The sequence below is a fragment of the Eucalyptus grandis genome, chromosome 11 (assembly GCF_016545825.1).
Source record: "Eucalyptus grandis isolate ANBG69807.140 chromosome 11, ASM1654582v1, whole genome shotgun sequence".
Classification (NCBI taxonomy): domain Eukaryota; kingdom Viridiplantae; phylum Streptophyta; class Magnoliopsida; order Myrtales; family Myrtaceae; genus Eucalyptus; species Eucalyptus grandis.
Window position 1 is genome coordinate 32,092,177 of NC_052622.1, and position 20,984 is coordinate 32,113,160.

The 20,984-nt window shown below is 43.4% G+C and overlaps 2 protein-coding genes and 1 pseudogene across 2 annotated transcripts; all 3 read left to right on the top strand.

Moving 5' to 3' along the window:
- The first annotated feature begins 1,421 nt into the window (after nucleotides 1-1,421).
- Nucleotides 1,422-5,524, top strand: LOC104426006 (chaperone protein ClpB1). The gene is made up of 7 exons (XM_010038930.3): nucleotides 1,422-1,612; nucleotides 2,062-3,228; nucleotides 3,319-3,500; nucleotides 3,595-4,217; nucleotides 4,309-4,588; nucleotides 4,684-4,881; nucleotides 4,973-5,524. The coding sequence occupies exons 2-7, from the start codon at nucleotides 2,079-2,081 to the stop codon at nucleotides 5,267-5,269; spliced, it is 2,730 nt and encodes a 909-aa protein (XP_010037232.2). The 5' UTR covers nucleotides 1,422-1,612; nucleotides 2,062-2,078; the 3' UTR covers nucleotides 5,270-5,524.
- A 2,036-nt stretch (nucleotides 5,525-7,560) lies between these two features.
- LOC104427725 lies at nucleotides 7,561-11,934 on the top strand (annotated as a pseudogene).
- Nucleotides 11,935-12,717: 783 nt separating this feature from the next.
- On the top strand, nucleotides 12,718-15,754 carry LOC104426007 (protein CANDIDATE G-PROTEIN COUPLED RECEPTOR 2). The gene is made up of 6 exons (XM_010038931.3): nucleotides 12,718-13,245; nucleotides 13,574-13,765; nucleotides 14,860-15,019; nucleotides 15,097-15,199; nucleotides 15,286-15,367; nucleotides 15,473-15,754. The coding sequence occupies exons 1-6, from the start codon at nucleotides 12,937-12,939 to the stop codon at nucleotides 15,548-15,550; spliced, it is 924 nt and encodes a 307-aa protein (XP_010037233.2). The 5' UTR covers nucleotides 12,718-12,936; the 3' UTR covers nucleotides 15,551-15,754.
- The last annotated feature ends 5,230 nt before the right edge of the window (nucleotides 15,755-20,984 follow it).

Consider the following 20,984-nt stretch of genomic DNA (forward strand, 5'->3'; position numbering starts at 1 on the left):
TTTAAATTTAGCTTTGACTCATATGATCTTAGGGAAAATTTTAAATAAGGGTATAAAATGCTTTCATTTTTTTTTTAAATAAGGACCACCAAATCATTTTAAATAAGGGTTTGAAATAGAAATTATTTTAAAGAAGGGCCTGAAGTAAACATATTAGTCTAAAAAAAAAAAAGCCTAACTCCTCTACCTAGAGGGCATTTTCATCTTTTATCTTTTGAATTTTTTTTTCTTTTTTTTTTCCTTCTTCCCTTCCCCATTGGACTCAAGTGAAGGTTGCCCTCACCCTTGGGCAAGGGCTATCCTCACTTGACACAAACGAGGACGATCCCCACTAGTCGTCAATAGTTATGGTCAGGGGAGGGAAGAGGAAAAAAGAAAAGAAAAATAAAAAGTATAAAAGATGAAAAAATTCAAAAAACATAGTTACAATTTTTTTGACAAAGATACCCCTTCTCCAATGTCCAGAGAAGTCACTGCCGGCCAAAAGTTATTATTTGAGATGATTTGATCGCTTTAAGTCTTTATTTAAGATAGTTTGATTACTTTAGGTCCTTATTTGAAATAATGTTAATTTCGTGCTATTATTTGATAAAACTAAGACACTTCAAACTTTTTTTGAATTTTTTCCCATGATCTTAAGATTGATATAAAATGTTTTAGGTCCCAACACATCTTCATCTATAAAATTTGGATCAATGGGGAAAAACTCTTACTTCATTGTTCTTATTTGATTTTTGTCCACTTCATTTGTTTCATGCATAATTGATATCACGAGTTTTGAGATCTAATTAAATATATAAGTGTTTTAATAATATGGATTGAGCATAAAATTTGTATAACAAAAAAGTTGAATAGATTAAATAAGTTCAATTAGGTATGACCATTTTCGATTTGATCTACCTGCCAATTCTAATTAATACTTCCATACCGCCCAAAAAAGTAAAATTAATCCTTCCATAATTCCACGCTTCTCGAATGTAGGAAATCGGGCTTATTGCAATTTTTATTTATTTATTAACCATTGCAAAAAGTGGAATTTCAAAAAAGAATTTGGCCGAAAAAGGGCCGAGAGAAAATGATTCGTCTTTCCCCAAGCCGATCCTATCCTACTACCGCCGAGGAGAAGGTGCAGATCACGCTCCAATAGGGCGGCGAGTAGGCGAAAGGTCGAGGCGATTCCAGGAGCCTCTTCCCACTAAACCGACTCGATTCGGGGAAACCGACACCGAATCCCCCACTCGCGAGCGCCGCGACTGGTGCGACTCGCGAGTTTTCCCACGTGTGAGGGGAGAAGAACGACACCTGAAACCGAGAAGGCTCGAAGGCGGGAGCAGAATCTAGTAGTTTCCAGCGCCACGTGGCGGTGGGTTCTAGACGTCTCTCGTCCCTCGTCTCTCTTCTGCTTACAAAAAGGCTCCGACCCTCCCCCGTCTCTCCACACACACACACAACGCCAGAAATCTCACGAAACAAACGTAGCGAAAACCAAAGAAGCCAGATCGACGTTCGGAAGCGGGAGCGAGTGAACTGCGACTCGTCGAAGCTTTTTGCCATTTCGAATCGTCTTTCGTCGCCCGGGAGCGGTTACCGATCGAGTTTTTTCTTTTCTGAGGTGCGTTTTCTTCTCTCGTTCTGTTCCTCTCGCGACTGTGCCCTGATGAAATCTTGAGCGGGTGTCGTTCCGTTTCGTTCGTGCGGGTACCTTGGTTTCAGAACCATTCGTTTAGGCTGGTGTGATCGGGTGCCTAGGTTCTGTTCACGGCGAAGGTGGTTTTCGCGGCATCGTCAGTTGCTCTCTGGCGTCGTGCGTCAGTGTTTTGGGTAGCAAATTCCAGAGAGAGGTTCTTAGGGACAGAGTCCTATCTGTGGTGATAATGATGATAGGGTTGGGATTGGGATTGGGATTGGGAGTGGGTTAGATTGTTTGCTAGAATCTTGTTAGAGGGAGACCGTTGTCGGTGGTCGACACTGCTGATTTGCGGAATGGGATTGTTGCTTGCATGAGTAGCGATGGTGATTGGTGTCTAGATTGATTTACGGTTGCGACTGTTCTCTGTGCAGGTGTAAGGAGAGGCATTATGAATCCTGACAAGTTTACCCACAAGACAAATGAGTCTCTTGCTGGAGCACATGAGCTGGCGATGAGCGCCGGGCATGCACAATTTACTCCTCTCCATCTTGCCGTGGCTCTGATCTCGGATCCAGCTGGAATTTTCAGCCAAGCAGTCAGGAATGTTGGGGGTGAAGAAGCCGCGAAGTCGGCAGAGAGGGTGTTTAACCAAGCTTTGAAGAAACTTCCTTGTCAGAGCCCGCCTCCTGATGAGATACCTGCCAGCACTAGTCTAATCAAAGCAATTAGGCGTGCCCAAGCTGCCCAGAAGTCTCGCGGCGACAGCCACTTGGCGGTTGATCAGCTGGTAATTGGCCTTCTTGAGGATTCACAAATTGGGGAACTGCTCAAGGAGGCCGGGATTGCTAGTGCGAGGGTGAAATCAGAGCTCGAGAAGCTTCGTGGGAAAGAAGGGAGGAAGGTGGAGAGTGCCTCTGGTGACACTACTTTCCAAGCATTGAAGACGTATGGAAGGGATTTAGTGGAGCAGGCTGGTAAACTTGACCCAGTTATCGGGCGGGATGAGGAGATCAGAAGAATCGTAAGGATCCTGTCAAGGAGGACTAAGAACAATCCAGTTCTTATTGGGGAGCCTGGTGTCGGCAAAACTGCTGTTGTGGAAGGCTTGGCTCAGAGAATAGTGAAAGGTGACGTGCCTAGCAACCTTACTGAAGTTAGGCTTATTGCATTGGATATGGGTGCTTTGGTAGCTGGAGCGAAGTACAGAGGAGAATTTGAAGAGCGACTGAAGGCAGTTTTGAAGGAGGTTGAGGAGGCTGAAGGAAAAGTGATCCTCTTTATTGATGAAATTCACCTCGTTCTTGGGGCTGGGCGTACTGAAGGATCCATGGATGCGGCCAATTTGTTTAAACCCATGCTTGCCAGAGGACAGCTGCGATGTATCGGTGCTACGACACTAGAGGAATATAGGAAGTATGTAGAGAAAGATGCGGCATTTGAAAGGAGGTTCCAACAGGTTTATGTGGCGGAACCCAGTGTGCCTGATACTATAAGCATCTTGAGAGGATTGAAGGAGAGATACGAAGGTCATCACGGTGTTCGAATTCAAGATCGGGCTCTCGTTGTTGCTGCACAGCTGTCCAGTAGATACATAACTGGTAAGTCTCTCAGCCACCCGATTTAGCAGTTCTGGAAGTTCTTAATCTATTGTTGAGGTAATTGACTTTCTCTGGTTTATCTCAATGTAGGTCGTCATTTGCCCGACAAAGCCATTGATTTAGTTGATGAAGCTTGTGCAAATGTGAGGGTTCAATTAGACAGCCAGCCAGAAGAGATCGATAATCTCGAGCGTAGGAGAATGCAGCTAGAAATTGAACTTCATGCATTAGAGAAAGAGAAGGATAAAGCTAGTAAAGCTCGCCTTATTGAGGTAAGTCTGAAAAAATCCATAGAGAAATTTTCTTATCATTTTCTGCTTGTCAAAATCTTTCATTTAATATTTGTCTATTTTATTTACTTTATAGGTTCGTAAAGAGCTGGATGACCTGAGGGATAAGCTTCAACCACTCATGATGAAGTACAGAAAGGAAAAAGAAAGGATTGATGAAATCAGGCGACTTAAACAGAAGCGTGAAGAGCTTTTGTTTGCATTGCAAGAGGCTGAAAGAAGGTATGATCTGGCCAGAGCTGCGGACTTGCGATATGGTGCAATTCAAGAAGTTGAAGCAGCCATTGCGCAGCTGGAAGGTAATACTGAGGAGAACTTAATGTTAACTGAGACTGTTGGACCTGACCATATTGCGGAGGTTGTGAGCCGTTGGACTGGCATTCCTGTCACGAGGCTTGGCCAGAACGACAAAGAGAGGCTAGTTGGACTGGCTGAGAGACTGCATCAGAGAGTAGTTGGGCAAGATCAAGCAGTCAGCGCTGTGGCAGAGGCTGTATTGAGGTCGAGAGCTGGGTTAGGAAGACCCCAACAACCAACTGGCTCTTTCTTATTCTTGGGTCCAACCGGAGTAGGCAAGACCGAGCTTGCCAAGGCCCTTGCTGAGCAGCTCTTTGATGATGAAAATCTTCTAATCCGAATTGATATGTCGGAGTATATGGAGCAGCACTCTGTATCCAGATTAATTGGTGCTCCTCCTGGGTAAGTTTGGTAATTTATGATTCGTCTTTCTATAACATTGTTGTGCAAATGTTTGCGGCAGAATCTGATCATTGTCTATTGTAATTTATAGTTATGTTGGACATGAAGAAGGTGGACAACTAACCGAGGCTGTGAGGAGGAGACCCTACAGTGTGGTGTTATTCGATGAAGTGGAGAAAGCGCACATAGCTGTTTTCAATACACTCCTCCAGGTCCTTGATGATGGCAGATTAACTGATGGCCAAGGTCGAACGGTTGACTTCAGGAATACTGTAATCATCATGACATCAAACCTTGGAGCAGAGCATCTTCTATCAGGCCTGATGGGCAAATGCACGATGCAAGTTGCTCGTGATCGAGTCATGCAGGAGGTAAGGCATGAGTTTACCCTCTATAAATCTGTCCAGCCATCTAATTCTTCTTGGGGTCATAATTAGAGTACTAACTTATCTTCTCAATGGAACAGGTGAGGAGGCACTTTAGGCCAGAGTTGCTGAATCGGCTTGATGAGATTGTAGTGTTTGATCCTCTCTCGCATGAACAACTGAGGAAGGTGGCTAGACTGCAGATGAAGGATGTTGCAAGTAGATTGGCTGAACGAGGCATTGCTTTGGCTGTCACCGATGCAGCTTTGGACGTTGTCCTGGCAGAGAGTTATGATCCGGTAGGTTGTCAGTACATAGATGACTGGTTCTCTACTCATTTGGTGGGTCTGTTGGGAGTCATATTGCTGACGTGTCTGAATTCCATTACAGGTTTACGGTGCTCGGCCAATCAGGAGATGGCTTGAGAAGAAGGTGGTGACGGAGCTGTCAAGAATGCTCGTGAGGGAGGAGATAGACGAGAACTCGACCGTCTACATCGACGCAGGGCCCAACGGGCAGGATCTCGCCTATCGCGTGGAGAAGAATGGAGGATTCGTGAATGCGGCCACTGGGCAGAAGTCGGATCTGCTGATCGAAATTCCGAATGGGCCGAGGAGCGATGCTGCTCAGGCGGTGAAGAAGATGAAGATTGAAGAAATCGAAGATGATGATGAGATGTATGAGTAAATGCCTCTTAAGTCTTCGAGAGAGCTGTAGATTCTCCAGCAAAGCTGTATCTTGCTGGTTCTGAAGTAATGCCTTTTGCCTTTGTTGTGACCAGTGGTCACTGAGACCACCCCTTTCTGTTGGTTTTGTATGACTTGTGAACCTGGTCGGTTTTCTTTTTCTTTTTTTCGGTCAAAAACCTGGTCGGGGGTTCACCGAGTGTAACGTTTGGAAATCGGTAAGTGTGAAGAAAATTTCCCGTCTCCAACATTGCAAGTCCACTGCTTCAGTATTTTGTGCAAGGACTAAAATGGTTGTAAATAATCTTTATTCTTATTTATTGATTTTGTTAATAAAAATTATTAATTGTGTTTTGGAACATGTGTCCAAATTAACGAAGTAGCCAAATTATAGAAAGAAAGCATAGTTACTTTAAGCCTTTTTTTTAAATAAAAATCATTTTAAATTTTAACTATACTTGATTGGATAATCCGTTAATCAGATGAACAAGATGAATTTGAAGGAGACGTTTTCATTTTATTCTCCTTTCTTTTTTCTCTTTTGTGGGACAAAAGTGTATTACTTAGGCGAACAAATGAAATTCTCCAGATAAATCGCAAGAAAACAACTAGAAAAGAAAGTGAAAAAGAGAAAGAGAAGCTTACAAATGAAATTCTCAAGATAAACAGCAAGAAAACAACCGAAAAAAAAAGTGAAAAGAAAGTGAAAAGGAAAAAGAGAAGCTTTACGAAACTTGACAATGCAGTGTGTCACCGTGATAAAGTAGATAATTATATAGAATTGTGGTGATTAATTGTGCTCGACAAGTAAAATGACAAACCGAATTAATCCTTCCATTAATCTATGTATCATGCGTAATACAAAAAGATTGAGCTTTGTTGCATTTTTATTAATCATGAAAAATAATGGAATTTTCAAATTCTCAAGTAGAAAGGGTAATAAATTTAGATGTGTTGTGATATTTGTATTTATAAAAGTTATAGCTTCCGTATTTATCGTTGGATGAGTTTTTTTTTTTTTTTAAGAGTGAAAAGGAACATTTTGGTCTTAATTCTTGCATATTCAAACGCTAAAATAAGAGAAAAAAAAATTAACATTGAGATATTTTATCAATTCCACATAATTTTTCTTATTTGCTCGGATAATTCAAGATTCAATCATATCAACGCAACGACTGACCGGTGTTATAGAGCAGCGGAAGCGTGCTTTTCCTATGCTAGCCCTCCTCCTTCCACTCACACACGCCTCACCTAAAGAGCAACGCGACACAAAGCAAGCCGACAAAGAAGCGAGCTGCTAGAGAGAAGAAGCGAATCAACCGTCGGAAGAGAGCGAGCAAACTCAGACTCGTTGAAGCCTTTCGTTCGACTCTTCTTTCGTGCCTGAGACCAGTTGCTGGCAGAATCGCCGATAAACTGGTCGAGCTTTTCTTTCTTGAGCTGCGTTTTTTCTCCGCTCTGTTTTCTTGCCTCACATCCTGGTCATGCATTATCCTAACCAATCTTGCATCCCACCTGGTCGCTGTTCTTCTGGTAATTTTCACCAGGACTTTGTACCCGAGAACGTTGTTATGAGGTTTGAATAGGAATGGCTCATCTCTGGCGGGCGAGCTGTTTCATTTTAGTCTGTCCGAATACCTTTGCTTAGTTTCGGAATCCAGGTTTATGTGATTGGGCATTCAGGCTCATGTAATTGGGCATTTTTGGAAGCAAATCATGGAGAGAGGTTCTTAAGACACGTGGTTCTAAGTATCAATGAAATGACGATTTGATTGGGATCGGGTTATGATCTTTTACTTGTTATTCAATCTGGGTACTAGTCCATAGTGATCAAAGTCGAATCGTGAGCCTATTAATTCTCAATGAGACAACAATTGGTACTATAAAGAAGTGGCCATAAATTAGAGAGCCTTAATCAATTTGAAAGATCATTTGAAATAATTGAATTTTTGGTTGTTTAGTAAGGAAATTCCTGGTATTCATAACCATTTCAATGTGTGTTGTTGTTTTTTTTTTTTTTTTTTTTTTTTTTTAATTTTTTTAATTTTTTATTGTTTGAATATTCAGGAGCTCAAACTCGTGATCCAGTCATTTCGTTAAAATGCCTATTTCCATCCTTTTTAAGGATTGACCTCACTCCCAACATCATTGATTTCGTAGTAAAAAACTTGGCCTTATAAAAGTTAGAGTCCCATTTACTCTCTCATTTTTCAATTATTCAACCATCTTATTTTACCAAATTCAATGTTAACTAGATTAGTCAACATTTATATTTTTTGATGCAACGAGACGATGTTATTTGTAACAAGTAGTTTTGTTGGTTACTTCAAAGGTAGTGAACTTGGTTTGCACAAGAATAGAGTTAGAGTTCAAGCAAGTGGATTTACGACAAATCCCCTGCTTGAAGTTGTTGGGAGTTAGGAGGTGTTTGACAGGGCTGATTGCACAACGTTAGTGTTGCTTGGCATGAGTAAAGATAGTGAATGGCATCCATATGTCATGGGCCAATCAATTGGGATCGTGACCGTGCAGTGACTTAGGCGCTCTTGGATCGACTTGGATTGTCGGGATGCCTAAGCCAAGCCTTGCTCAGATTGATTGCTCATTCGTTCGCTCACTCGGATTGTAGAGAGAGAAAATTTCTAAAGAGAGAAAACTTCTTGCTCACTCGTTTCACAGAAGTCTAGTATCTCTCATAATAAGAATAAGAATAGAAATATGAAAGTTTTGTCAACTTCAAAATTTAATAGGAGTTTTCTCAACAAAATTAGCCATGTGTCGCGGCCAAAAGGTTTTTATGGCTAAAGAGCCGTGCATCTCTAAGGAAGACCTCCTACAATCGCTAGGATTTCCAACAAGAGAGCTTCCTGAATGTTCTAAGGGCGAGCGACACGGTAATTGCGCCAAAGTCTAGAACTCTCATGCCATTAGTGTTGGTAGTTGGTAGGTTGGGTTGTACAATCTCGTCCGTCAGATGAAAACTCGCTCAATGGTTGTAATTTGAGGGCCTAAAGTATAAAAAGAGATGCCTTCTTCCTCATTTGTATCCATCAAAACAAAGGCTCCTTTCTCTTCGGAGCTTTTCTCTCTAGTGTGCGAATGAGTGTGCAAACCATCTGTAAACCAATCCTGAGTCTGATTATTATTTTTTTTTGAAAGAATTTACTTATAAAAACCAAGATTCTGATTCTATGGGCAACCAAGATCATTGGACTTTCATCTCAACCACAAGATCTCTTTGATTGATTTTGAACTTCATGCACTAGGAAAAGAAAAGGATAAAGCAGTAAAGCTCGCTTAGTTAAGGTAAGTCTGAGGCTGAAAAATCAGTCGCAAACTCTATTATGGTTATTTTGCTTATTGAAATCTTTCATTTAACATTTGTTCTGACGTTTTATTTACTTGTAGCTTCGTATAAAGTGGCATGTCTTGAGGGTCAAGTTTTGGCAACTGAATAAGTACCGGAAAGAAAAGGAAAGGGTCATCAGTCCGGCCCAAGCTGCAGAACTACAAAACTATGGAAATCACGATGTCGAAGTAGCCATCGCGCAACTGGAAGGAAATATTAAGAACTTAATGTTGACTGAGACTGTAGGACCAGAACATATTGCTGAGGCGGTGAGTCGCTGGACTGGCATTCCTGTCACGAGGCTCAGCCAGAATGAGAGAGAGGTTACTTGGACTGGCTAAAAGACTGCATCAGAGAGTAGTTGGGCAAGATCAAGCTGTCAGTGCCGTGGCAGAGGCTGTATTGAGGTCAAGAGCTGGGTCAGAATTAAGCAAGCGTTTCTTTTGTATACTAGTTTCCAATTTCCAATCAACATGGTGCTAGAACCTTGTTCAGAGATGTTTTTGCTGGGGGAGAATTACCAAAAAAGTTCTAAACCTATTACAATTGTGCCAATTCAGTCCTAAACTTTTTTTTTTTTTTTTTTTTTTTTTGATTTAGTCCTAAACCTTTTATAAATGTGCCAATTCAGTCCTTCCGGCCAAAATTGGCCGGGCCAGGCCGACGTGGACACGTGGGAGAAGTGGTGGCGAACAATTTTTTAATAATTTTTTAAATAATTTTTCGATTTTTTAAATTTTTTCGATTTTTTTTTGATTTTTACCTCCTTCTTCTTCCTCCGGCCGGCCGGTGCCGCCGTGAGGCGTGGCGCGCCGGAGGCGAGGGCGGGCGAGACCGACCTCGCCGACCACCGGTGAGGCCGACCTCGCCGGCCACGGCGAGGCTCGCCCCGCCGCCATTGGCGAAGGCGAGCCTCGCCTAGCGACGCGAGGCCGCTGTCGCCCGGCCAAGGCGAGGCTCGGCCTCGCCCGGCCATGGCGAGGTCGAGCCTCGCCGAGATCCGGTGACGGCGGCCTCGCCATCGCTCGGCCAAGGCGAGGCTCGCCTTCGCCGGTGGCAAGCGAGGCGCGAACCTCGCCCGGCGACGGCGAGGCCGTCGTCGCCCGGCCAAGGCGAGGCTCGGCCTCGCCGATCTCGCGACGGCGGCCTCGCCGGCCACTAGCAGGCCATAACCAGATCCGGCGAGGCTCGCCTCGCCATGGCCGGGCGAGCCGAGCCTCGCCTTGGGCGGGCGACGGCGGCCGCCGCCTTCGCCGGGCGAGGCTTGCCTTCACCCGGTGGGCTGGCGGGCGAGCCTCGCCAGTGGCCGGCTGGCCAAAGGAAGAAGAAGAAGGTAAAAAAAAAAATCAAAAAATTAAAAAATTAAAAAATCGATTTTTTTAAATTATTAAAAAATTGTTCGCCGACCGCTGTCTTCGGCCAGCGTCCACATCAGCTCCGGCCGGCCAATTTTGGCCGGAAGGACTGAATTGGCACATTTATAAAAGGTTTAGGACTAAATTGGCCAAAAAAAAAAGTTTAGGACTGAATTGACACAATTGCAATAGGTTTAGGACTTTTTTGGTAATTCTCCCATATTGACCCCGATTTGGATGCTCAAGTGGAATTTGGAGCATTCCAAAAACTTGGAGATCCAACTAGAAGAAGACAAGTAGTCTGATATAAGATTTCATTGAATTTGCTTCATTAATAGGCTCACGATTCGACTTTGATCGTTATGGACTGGTACCAAGATACCGCAACAGCCAGCTGGTTCTTTCTTATTCTTGGGTCCAACTGGAGTAGGCAAGACGGAGCTCGCAAGGCCCTCGCTGAGCAGCTCTTTGATGACGAAAGTCTTATAATCTGAATTGATATGTCGGAGTATATGGAGCAGCATTCTGTGTCCAGATTAATTGGTGCCCTCCTGGGTAAGTTTGGTAATTTATGATTCTTCTTTCTATGACATTGCTGCGCAAATGTTTGTTGCAGAATCTGATCCTTGTCTGTCGTAATTTATAGTTATGTCGGACATGAAGAAGGTGGACAACTAACCAAGGCTGCGAGGATGAGATTTGCTATTTTGACCTATTGCAACTTTCTGTTTTAACTGGAACGAGCTGGAAGATGATGTTATTAGGACTTAATGTCTTCTAGAGATTTGTAATAGGCTTCTCAAACTTTCCATTGACATATTATATGTGCGATTTGGTCATCATTTGCCCTGCTTTTCTTTTTTTTCAAATCGAGCTTTGGCACTAGAGGAGCGATGAAGATTGCCCTTCTAACGACCTTCCTTACCGAAGGCTAGTGCAGATGAGGGATGCGCTCTGTTGATGGACAGATTCTTAATAAGATTGTTCGACTCAGCATTCCCTGAATGCGAGGCACCGCTAGCCCGTGTCACATTTGCCGTTTTCCAGTTCGGCCTGAGATATGGTGGCTGGCTGTGTAGTATTATTCGACGAAGTGGAGAAAACGCACATAGCTGTTTTCAATGTACTCCTCCAGGTTCTTGATGACGGCAGATTAATTGATGGCCAAGGCCAAACTGTTGACTTTACGAAAACTGTAATCGTCATGACCTCGAACCTTGGAGCGAAGCACCTTGTATCAGGCCTGAAGGGCGAATGCTCGATGCAAGATGCCCGTAATGGAGAGGTGAGGCATGAGATTCCCCTTTATAAATCTGTCTAGCCATCTAATTTTATAATAAGAATACTGATGTATCTTTTCAATGGAACAGGTGAGGGGGCACTTTAGGCCAGAGTTACTGAATCGGCTTGATGAGATTGTAGTGTTTGATCCTCTCTCGCATGAACAACTGAGGAAGGTGACTAGTTTACAGATGAAGGAGGTTGCAAGTAGATTGGCTGAAAGAGACATTGCTTTGGCTGTCACCGATGCGGCTTTGGACTTTGTCCTGGCAGAGAGTCATGATCCGGTAGGTTTTCAGTACATAGATATCTGGTTCTCTACTTGGTGGGTCTGTCGGGAGTCATATTGCGGACTTGTCTCAATTCCATTACAGGTTTACGGTGTTCGGCCAATCAGGAGATGGCTTGAGAAGAAGGTCGTGACCGAGCTGTCGAGAATGCTCGTGGGGAAGGAGATAGACGAGAACTCGACCGTCTACATCGACGCCGGGCCCAACGGGCAAGATCTTGCATACCGCGTGGAGAATAGTGGAGGATTCGTGAATGCCACAACTGGGCAGAAGTCGGACCTGCTGATCGAAATTCCGAATGGGCCGAGAAGTGATGCTGCTCAGGCAGTGAAGAAGATGAAGATCGAAGAAATCGAAGATGATGATGAGATGTATGAGTGAGTGAAGGCTTTATGAAGTCTTTTGAGAGAGCTATCTGGATTGTCCGGCATAGCTGTATCTTGCTGGTTCTGTTTGTGTCTTTTGCCTTATGGTGACCCACCCCTTTCTCTTTGGTTTTGTAGTAACTTGTATAGTCTGGTCGGGGGGTCACTGACTGTAATGTTTGAAAATTAATAAAGGAATAAATATTCTAAAAACTTATTACAAAAATACAATTATGATTGTATTTTTGTAATAAGTTTTAAGACTTCGTTACACTGCTTTAGTATTTTGTGCAAGCATTAATGTGATTGTAAATAATGTTTTAGCCTTCGTCCTTATCTATTATGTTAATGAAAACATTGGAAGGTATTAAAGTCCAAATCAAGCTAAGCTTTGAAATGAGACATGTGTCCAAATCAGCCAAGCAAATTATCAGAAGTTGCTTTAAAATAAAAGAAATATTAATCATACCTAATTATAAATTAGAAATTTCGAATTTTTCACGTCTAGCAAAAGCCAAGTTAAGCAATATTAGCTCATATGAGCTCTGCAGTCTGATCAAGTGCGAATTCTGATAAGCAGACGAACAAGATTAAATAGGAAGAAGCCCTTTTCATTTCCATTTCTCCTTTCTTTTCGGACAAAAAGTATTTTACGTAGGTGAAGTCAAATCGAAATTCTCAAGAGATAAACAGCAAGAAAATAACTGGAAAAAAAAAAAGAAGCAGGGAAAAAAAGGAAAAAAAAAAAAAAGAGAAGCTCTAAGAAACTTCATAATGCGGGATGACGTGCGATGACCGAGAGGAGAGAGAAAAGAAGAGAGAGAGAGAGAGAGAGAGAGAGAGAGAGACAGAAGCATTGCATAATCCGAGCTGATCTTCGATGATGACAGGAAGACGACAATGGCGCAAACCCTAATCTGATAGACGATTCCTCTCTTCCGTTTGCCAGTCGGCGCAAGCCTCTCTCTGTGTCAGTTTCTTCCTGGATTCGGGCCCCTGGGTCTAGGGCCTCCCTCCCGGATCGCGAAATGCCATCGATTCTGGACCGGAGCACCAACTCCTCGCCGTCGTCGCCCCCGCCTCTGCCGCCCGCCCCCGTCGTCGTCCCCACAGCTCAGGAGCCGAACGCCACCTCCCCGGATTTCAGCCCCGTCTGCCCGGGCTTCTTCTACGACGCCGTCCTGGTCGTCGCCGCCGCGCTGTTCGTGCTCTTCCTGGCGTACCACGCCAAGAGGAACTTGAAGAAGCTGTTCAATGGGCGGTCTCATGTCATGATCTCCTACTACGCGCTCCTCTGGGTGGTGTCGCTGCTCAACCTTGCTTGGTGCTCGCTTCAGGTGTGCCTTCTTTGTTCAATCGTCGGACGGACTGGGTTTGGGCTGTAACTTTTTGATCTTTCGGGTCATCTGACTGATTGACGAGGAAATTTGATTACTTTGTAATGTATTTCTTTTTACGCGACTTGTTTACCTAAGGATTCATGGTAGTGGGTGCCGTGCGATTGTTGTTGCTAGATGTATTCCTTCTTGCTGCACTGATCTTATCTATAGTGCCGCAGGCAATTTTATTGTTTTCGTTCGTTATCTCGAGTGGCTGGCTGATTTCTGTGCTCTACGGTAGCACTTGTTGATGTTCGCTTCTGATAATTTATTGTGAAACTAACAGGCTTGGCAGTGCACTCCCGGAAGCGAGACTGGCTGGAACATCCTATCGCTGTTTACCAAATCGGGGCTGCTATGTATGGAGATCAGCTTGGTAGCTTTTCTGCTCCAAGGAAATTACGCAAACGGATTGGAAGCTTTGTCACGAACTTTCCGGGTCACGGCGATGATCATTGGCGTCGATATTCTTTTGAAGGTATCGGTTCTTCAATGGCTATCTATGTATGCATGGTTTTCTGTGGACGCTGGGATTTCCAATGGATCGTGTTATTTATACCTCTTGGTAATTAAGGCTTGTAACTTTTGTCATGCTCATATGGCGAATTCGATTTTGTGGTTCGTGTTTAAGTAATCAGTCGACAACTTGACCAGACAAGTGATGAGAGATTCTTTGTAGTCAAGAGAAAAATGATCCTAGTTGTTCATATTGTTCCAGCATTGTGCATAAGCAATATACTTTGTTAAATGCCTTCTTTTTGAGCTCAATGTTTGATGAGCTTGGCTGCCATGGAGTTTGAACATGGCGCTTAATATGCTGACTCTACTGCAATGCGCAATGTGCATTGGATACAGAAGAGTTTTCACTTGCCTGGTCTCTTGTTTTCTGATGCTACTTTGGTTACGTCTATGGTTTGTACACTTAAGTTCAAGTATATGTCAGCAGTGAAACTTCTAACAGGTTGGGAAGAAGTCAATGTGGTAGTCACAATCATGGAAATCAGCGAATTCTCCATCTTTTTCCCCCACAAATTTCATTTGGGATAATATCGGCCTGGGTAGACGAAGTGCAACTGACATAGAAATGGGTCGTAGATCTTCTGTCAATGTTTTAATGTGATTGGCCTTTTCTGTTGGCATGATTAAAAGGCTAAGATGACGAGTGAGTTTAAATTTAATGAAGCGGGTGGCGGACCATATTGTATACTGATACTGTGGATCTGTCAGTGTGGACCTCTTGTATGTTAGCAAAACATTCAGATTGAGCTGATTCAAAGGCCTTGGGGGCATGCATTTTCGGTATTGTGCTAGCAGTTCTTATAGCATACTTCTTATCAAGAGTCTCAGGTGAAAGGTTCATGGAAGCGAACTTTTGTTTAACAGGCCCAAAATGGGAAACTTCCTATGTTCTCTTTTATCTCATCTTTACTGCTGTTTACAGCACATGCCACTCTAGAGCAGGCTATTTAAGCTTCTCTGCTGAAGCATTTTCCTTATGTGGTTGGATTATCCTCTCGTACTTTCGACACATTGAGTAATCTAAGCACTTATTTTTGGGTGTAATCCTTTCAGGCTGTTTATGTATTTGGGTTCCGGGTGCCGTTGTTCTTCGATGTTGGAAGTACACATATAGTGAAATGGGCATTGTGGAGTATCCATGAAATAGTTATAACTGCAGTCTATTCCTTTGTGCTGTTCATAAGATTCTCAAAATGGACCGAGGAGTTGCCTCGTAAGTACCAATCTCATCTCAAGTTCGTCCCTAATCCATGTAAAGGTGGTGACTTACATGCTGTATTTTCTGTGCAGCCAGACCAGCATTCTACAGATACATTGTTGTCATGTTTGTCATCAATTCAGTTGCTTTACTAGCCTGTATGCTTGCTGGAATTGGAGCTGGTTTTGGCACTTGGTACCTTTAGGCTAATCCTTTCATTTTGAGTGCTTTGTCTACTCCTACATAAATAGACAAATAAAGTGTTTCTCCTCTTTATGCAGGTTGTACAGTTTGATAGTGATCTGCTATCATGCGCTCTATCTTCCCTTTCTCTATGTGATTTTTCTTGCCGACTTTTTCAAGGTGATTATGGATCACCATTTGTCACATTTTTTTATTATTCCATCTTAATATATAGTTTGCCCGTTTGAATTTTGACTTTTGAGCTTTGAATTGTGATGCTTTCAGGAGGAAGATTTCCTTCTGGACAATGCATACTACTCGGAAATGAAGGACGCTGGGTTCTTTGATGCTGACTGGGATTAGTGGAGATTCTGGAATGTCTCTAGATGTATACACTGTATATTAATGTAAATGATTCAGGTCTAAGAGCAGTTGAAAAGAAAACGCGACACGAAAATTGTAGAGGAATTGTGATGATGGTGCAAAACTTTTTTCCTTCATACCTGTTGAACTCTTATCATGAATTCTTTGCCAAAGAAGACCATTGGAAGGTTCTTAAATGCTAAATGTTGGGAACAAAACTGCATGGAAGAATGGCGATAAGTCAGTGAATTGCATTTCTTTCACGATGTGCCTATGACCAGCAGAGAAGGATTTGTGTTATTTATGTTATCGTCTCATGTAGGAAAACATCCCTTGGCTAGAGATCTTGTGATGAGGGTTCTGGTCGTGCTTGGACGTTGGCATGGATAAACACACATGATTCATCGATCCCTTGTTAATGATGCATTCAGAGTCTCTTCTAAGAAGTATGTCTAGTACACATTCTTTTTTAGTAAAGGTGAAGCCTCTAAAGGCAATTTGGGTCTTGCCGATGGAAGTGGGTAGTTTTAAGGATGATGGGTGAGACTGTGACATGGCTTCACTGCTAGTTAGTGTTTGCAAGCTGGATTAGGGACCCTTTGGCATGATGGCTTCACTGTTAGTTAGCCTTTTCAAGTCCTTTTCTTTTTGCTTGTCAATTGTCATTTAGAGACTTTCCCTTCTATTCTGAAAAAGTTTTGGCTTGTTCGGTAACGGCCAAATGAATTAGCAATGGATCAATTCGCGTTTGAATTATTTTACCATTTTGGTCATTGGGAAAGCATACCATTCCTGCCTTCTACCATGCCTGGTAACCATGTCCTTAAAAGCCCTTTTCCTCTGCTTGGGAGGGGGAGAAAATGGGGGTGATTAAAATTTGGGTGGAAAGTGGAGAAGAATTTAAAATTTTTGTGAGAGAGAATGTAGGGGAAATTAACGTCCCTTTCTATCCTGTAAACTAATTCTCTCCTTCCGCAGCTCATCATCAAGCACATAAATAACCTGGAAACTTTGTTCCGTGTTTAATTTCAATTCTAATTTTTGTATCCGTTAAGAGTCTCTACCAGAAAGGTCAATTCAGCTGGATGCATCCCCAAGTGCTGTTTGGTCCCGTAAGCTGCAACCTGATATGCTGTCAACTGTTCATCGAGTTATGTTTGTGGAATATGATAAATTTTCTTCTCTCTTTCTTGAAGATTTATCTGAATTTGCTTTTATCGTCGTGGAAGCAACTTTGGATTCTATGTCCTTTTGTAAATACGAAAAACAGTTGCCAACCCTACACATCTCTGAGTCACGGATCAGAGTTTTATTGTTCTGTTTGAACTTTCTGAGAAACTAGTTAATGTTTGTTTGTCCTACTGGGAAGATGATTTGCACCACGAAGCTGATATATGTTGGTATACATATGATTAACCATCGAACAATGACATCATTTGATATTGGTACCGAGATCAAAGGTGTTTTGTAATTTTCAAATTTTATTTTTCCTCTAAGGGACGAATAGTAATGCGATTGGCATTGGGAAGAGAGGGAGTTGGTTTGCTGCAAGAGATCCTGGATGAAGTAGAAGACATCTGCAATTCCTGTTTCGGCGATTTAGCGAGAAAGAATTTACATGAGAGTAATCGTAATTGCTTTCAATCTGAAATGAATGTCTTGTTACAAGTGAATCTTATGTTGATCAGTATTAGCATCACCACGTGTAGTATTATCTATGATTCATATAAAACAGGTTCGATTTCACCTCCAATGTCTTGAAAGAGCTATTTTTCTGATACAATGCAACACTTGAATTGGGTATAAGCTTGGAATAGCATCCTTAAAAAAAAAAAAAGGGAGGGGATCAACCTAACCCATACCGTGCATTTGGTTCAGTCCAAATTTAGGTCGAGTCTCAGGGCAACTCAAAGCAAGTGCACATCCCTTATGTCATCCCTTATGTTTTGGGGATCGTGAAAGCAATCGACTACTTCATTACGTATGGAAGAGGAGCTCAAGTATCTTCGCATTATTATTCAAGCCACTAATCATATTAATTCCTAAACAGAAAAGAGAACATTTGTTTTTAGATGAGGACATCCCTAATGGTCTTTCCAAAGTTTTGCTCATCTGTGCAGATTCCTTGACGATCTGATGACATCCTTAACAAGTCCGAGAGGCTAAACTGGCCATGTAAATTGAATCTCAGCAAGACAATGGGTTTTGTTGGAAGAAATTACGCAAAAAATGTTGACTCGCTACCAGATGTAAATATAGCAAATGTGGACATGTAAACAGAGCAAAACGCAAAAGGCTCCCACCAAGCAAGCTATGATAGTGAGCTTATCATTTAAGTCTGCATGTGAATTTTGCAATTGACATCTAAATTTTGACCCTTTTTTTATGATTTAAATCAATAGAAAAAAATATTAATTTTTAACCCTAAACAAAAATAATATTAATTAAAATTGCATAGCACATGAGAGATTTTTCATTACTAGTGTAGGGATTGTCGGATTTCCAAAAACCGGATTCGACACTAAATCAAACCCCTAAACTTGTGCGGAAGACGAGCCCGGGAAAAACACATGCATCACCGATCTTAAGGCACATCACAGAATTGAACGTACCTTGTTAGCCACAGATTAAACACCGACGCCGATATGAGGAAGATAATTTGGCCCCGTTCGATCCGATGACCCCAATTCGCCTTGAAGGGAAGATGGGTGTCCCCTCTTGCGCACTATTCTTTCTTTTGGAGTATTTTTGAGAGAGAGAAGGGGGAGGAACATACGTTATGCCAAAAGGTACGTTCCTCCTTCTTTGTTTACCTTACGTCCCCTCCAAAAAGAAAACGTGCCCTTTCATCATATCCTTCCATCCATGGGCCCTAATATTGTGGGCTGGGCTTTTAGGCCCAACATGGGCGGACGGGCCTTAAACCTATCATAAAAAAACATCAACTAGTATTAAAAATTATTAAAAAAAAATTATAATTTTTTAATTATCATTAATTATATAATTTTTAAAAGTAAAAGAAAAGCTAGACCGGAGCCGGGGGCAAGTCGGCCCGGCCTCTTGCTTGCTTGCTTGCTTCCTTCCTTTTCTGCTCTCTCTGCCTGGGCTAGCCCAACCCATTTTCTTTTGTTTCCTCGGCCCAGCCCTCGCCTCTCCCTCCTTCCCCTTCTCTCTTCCCGCACGCGACAAAAGAGCACGGACGAGAGGTACATGAAGCAGCAGCAAGTACGTCCGGAGTTAATGGTGAAGGCAGGTTGGCAAGAGCCATGCGTGGCTGCCGGCCATGCTTAAATGAGTGTGAGGTGTGAGTTGGAGAACGAGGGTTTCATTTGAAACTAGAGCAGAGAGAGAGAGAGAGAGAGAGAGAGAGAGAGATGGAGGGTGATCGGAAAAGGGAGGCCGGGAATCCGCCTAAGCCGAACGTCGCGTGGTCATTGCCGGCGCGACCTTACGCCTCCTAGCCGGAACCACCAAGCCGCGGCTTCCCCTTCCCTCGATTTCAAGTTTTTTCCAGTGAGTTCCTTGGTTATTTGGCTCAACCCGTATCAATTTCTAAAAGATCCCAGCTTAGGGGCGTGCGAGATGTTTGGTCCCCTTGCACGCTCCCGTTTGCTGCCACCGAGCCGGGTAGGGACCGTCGACTGGCCCCCTCTTTCGTGCCTTGTTTTGGCCTGTTTCGGGCTTCGCCGTGGTCCGATACTCGCGCGTTTCGGCCGTGCTCTCCTATTCTCGAGGCTTTATTGCCCGGTTGTCATGAATCCGGGTGTGAGCAGCCTCTGAGCTTTTACTTCGGTAGCGTTGGAGTTTCTTTAACGTTCCATGATATAAAGATTGCTTCTTGACCAAAATTTTCTTTCTTTATAGAAACCACACTATGAAAGCTGGAGAGAAAAGCGAGAATCGTCCAGCTCCTCAGGCAAGAAGACGCGAGAATTGGACATGTGGGAGCTGAGCAAGTAAACTACGAAGACTCGTTTGTGCCTGAGAGTGCTTATTATGCGCGGCACGTGGCTTCGCGCGCCCGTGCGATACACGTGCCATCCCCTGCGAATCGGCGCATGCGTTGCATGTGCCAAAGACGCTGGTTCGTTCCGGCTGCGCGTGGGGGCGTGTCCGGCGGCCTTTGGCGGCGTTCCGCCACTCGTCGCGATCGTCTCGACGAGATCTTCCATCCAACGCCATCAGAAATTAATTTCGACTTACAGAAACTCGAAAAAATGGATGAACAATGCTCGGGTGTTGGGATTTTTCCGCCCCGATTGGTGTCGGCCGATTAATTTCATGAAAATTAATAAGAAATCATCCATAAACATGAAAGGGGTCGGGAAAAACATGGAAAAGGATCGGGAAACAAGAACCACGGCTCCGATACCAATGTAAGGATTGTCGGATTCCCAAAAACCGGATTTGACACTAAATCGAACCCCTAAACTTGTGCGGAAGACGAGCTTGGGAAAAACACATGCATCACTGATCCTAAGGCAAGTCACAAAATTGAATGTACCTTGTTAGCCACAGATTAAACACCGACGCCGATATGAGGAAGAGAATTTGGTCCTGCTCGATCCGATGACGCCAATTCGCCTTGAAGGGAAGTTGCGTGTCCCCTCTTGCGCACTGTTCTTTCTTTTGGAGCATTTTTTAGGGAGAGAAGGGGGAGGAACGTACGTTATGCCAAAAGGTACGTTCCTCTTTTATTTACCTTATATACGTCCCCTCCAAAAAGAAAACGTGCCCTTTCATTATATCCCTCCATCTATTGGCCCAAATATTGTGGGCCGGGCTTTTAGGCCAAACATGGGCGGACGGGCCTTAAGCTCATCATAAAAAAACATCAACTAGTATTAAAAATTATTAAAAAAAAAATTATAATTTTTTTAATTATCATTAATTATATAATTTTTAAAAGTAAAAGAAAAGCTAGACCGAAGCCGGGGGCAAGTCGGCCCGGCCTCTTGCTTGCTTCCTTCTTTCTTTTTCTGCTCTCTCTGCCTGGGCCAGCCCAACCCAGTTTCTTTTGTTTCCTTGGCCCAACCCTCGCCTCTCCCTCCTTCCCCTTCTTTCTTCCCGCGCGCGACAAAAGAGCACGGACGAGAGGTACAGGAAGTAGCGGCAAGTACATCCGGAGTTAATGGTGAAGGCAGGTTGGCAAGAGCCATGCGTGGCTGCCGGCCATGCTTAAATGAGTGTGAGGTGTGAGTTGGAGAATGAGGGTTTCATTTGAAAATAGAGCACAGAGAGAGAGGTGTGAGAGAGAGAGAGAGAGAGAGAGAGAGAGAGATGGAGGGTGACTGGAAAAAGGGAGGCCGGGAATCCGCCTAAGCCGAACGTCGCGCGGTCATCGCCGGCGCGACCTTACGCCTCTTAGCCGGAACCACCAAGCCGCGGCTTCCCCTCCCCTCGATTTCAAGTTTTTTCCGGTGAGTTCCTTGGT

What these genes read in the sequence shown, in the direction of transcription:
- LOC104426006 (XM_010038930.3), top strand. Translation starts at nt 2,079, where the DNA reads ATGAATCCTGACAAGTTTACCCACAAGACAAATGAGTCTCTTGCTGGA. An exon ending in GTAAAGCTCGCCTTATTGAG is followed by an intron (nt 3,501 to 3,594) that starts GTAAGTCTGAAA and finishes TTTACTTTATAG; the next exon opens with GTTCGTAAAGAGCTGGATGA. An exon ending in TTAATTGGTGCTCCTCCTGG is followed by an intron (nt 4,218 to 4,308) that starts GTAAGTTTGGTA and finishes TGTAATTTATAG; the next exon opens with TTATGTTGGACATGAAGAAG.
- LOC104426007 (XM_010038931.3), top strand. Translation starts at nt 12,937, where the DNA reads ATGCCATCGATTCTGGACCGGAGCACCAACTCCTCGCCGTCGTCGCCC. An exon ending in GGAGCTGGTTTTGGCACTTG is followed by an intron (nt 15,200 to 15,285) that starts GTACCTTTAGGC and finishes CTCTTTATGCAG; the next exon opens with GTTGTACAGTTTGATAGTGA. An exon ending in TTCTTGCCGACTTTTTCAAG is followed by an intron (nt 15,368 to 15,472) that starts GTGATTATGGAT and finishes TGATGCTTTCAG; the next exon opens with GAGGAAGATTTCCTTCTGGA.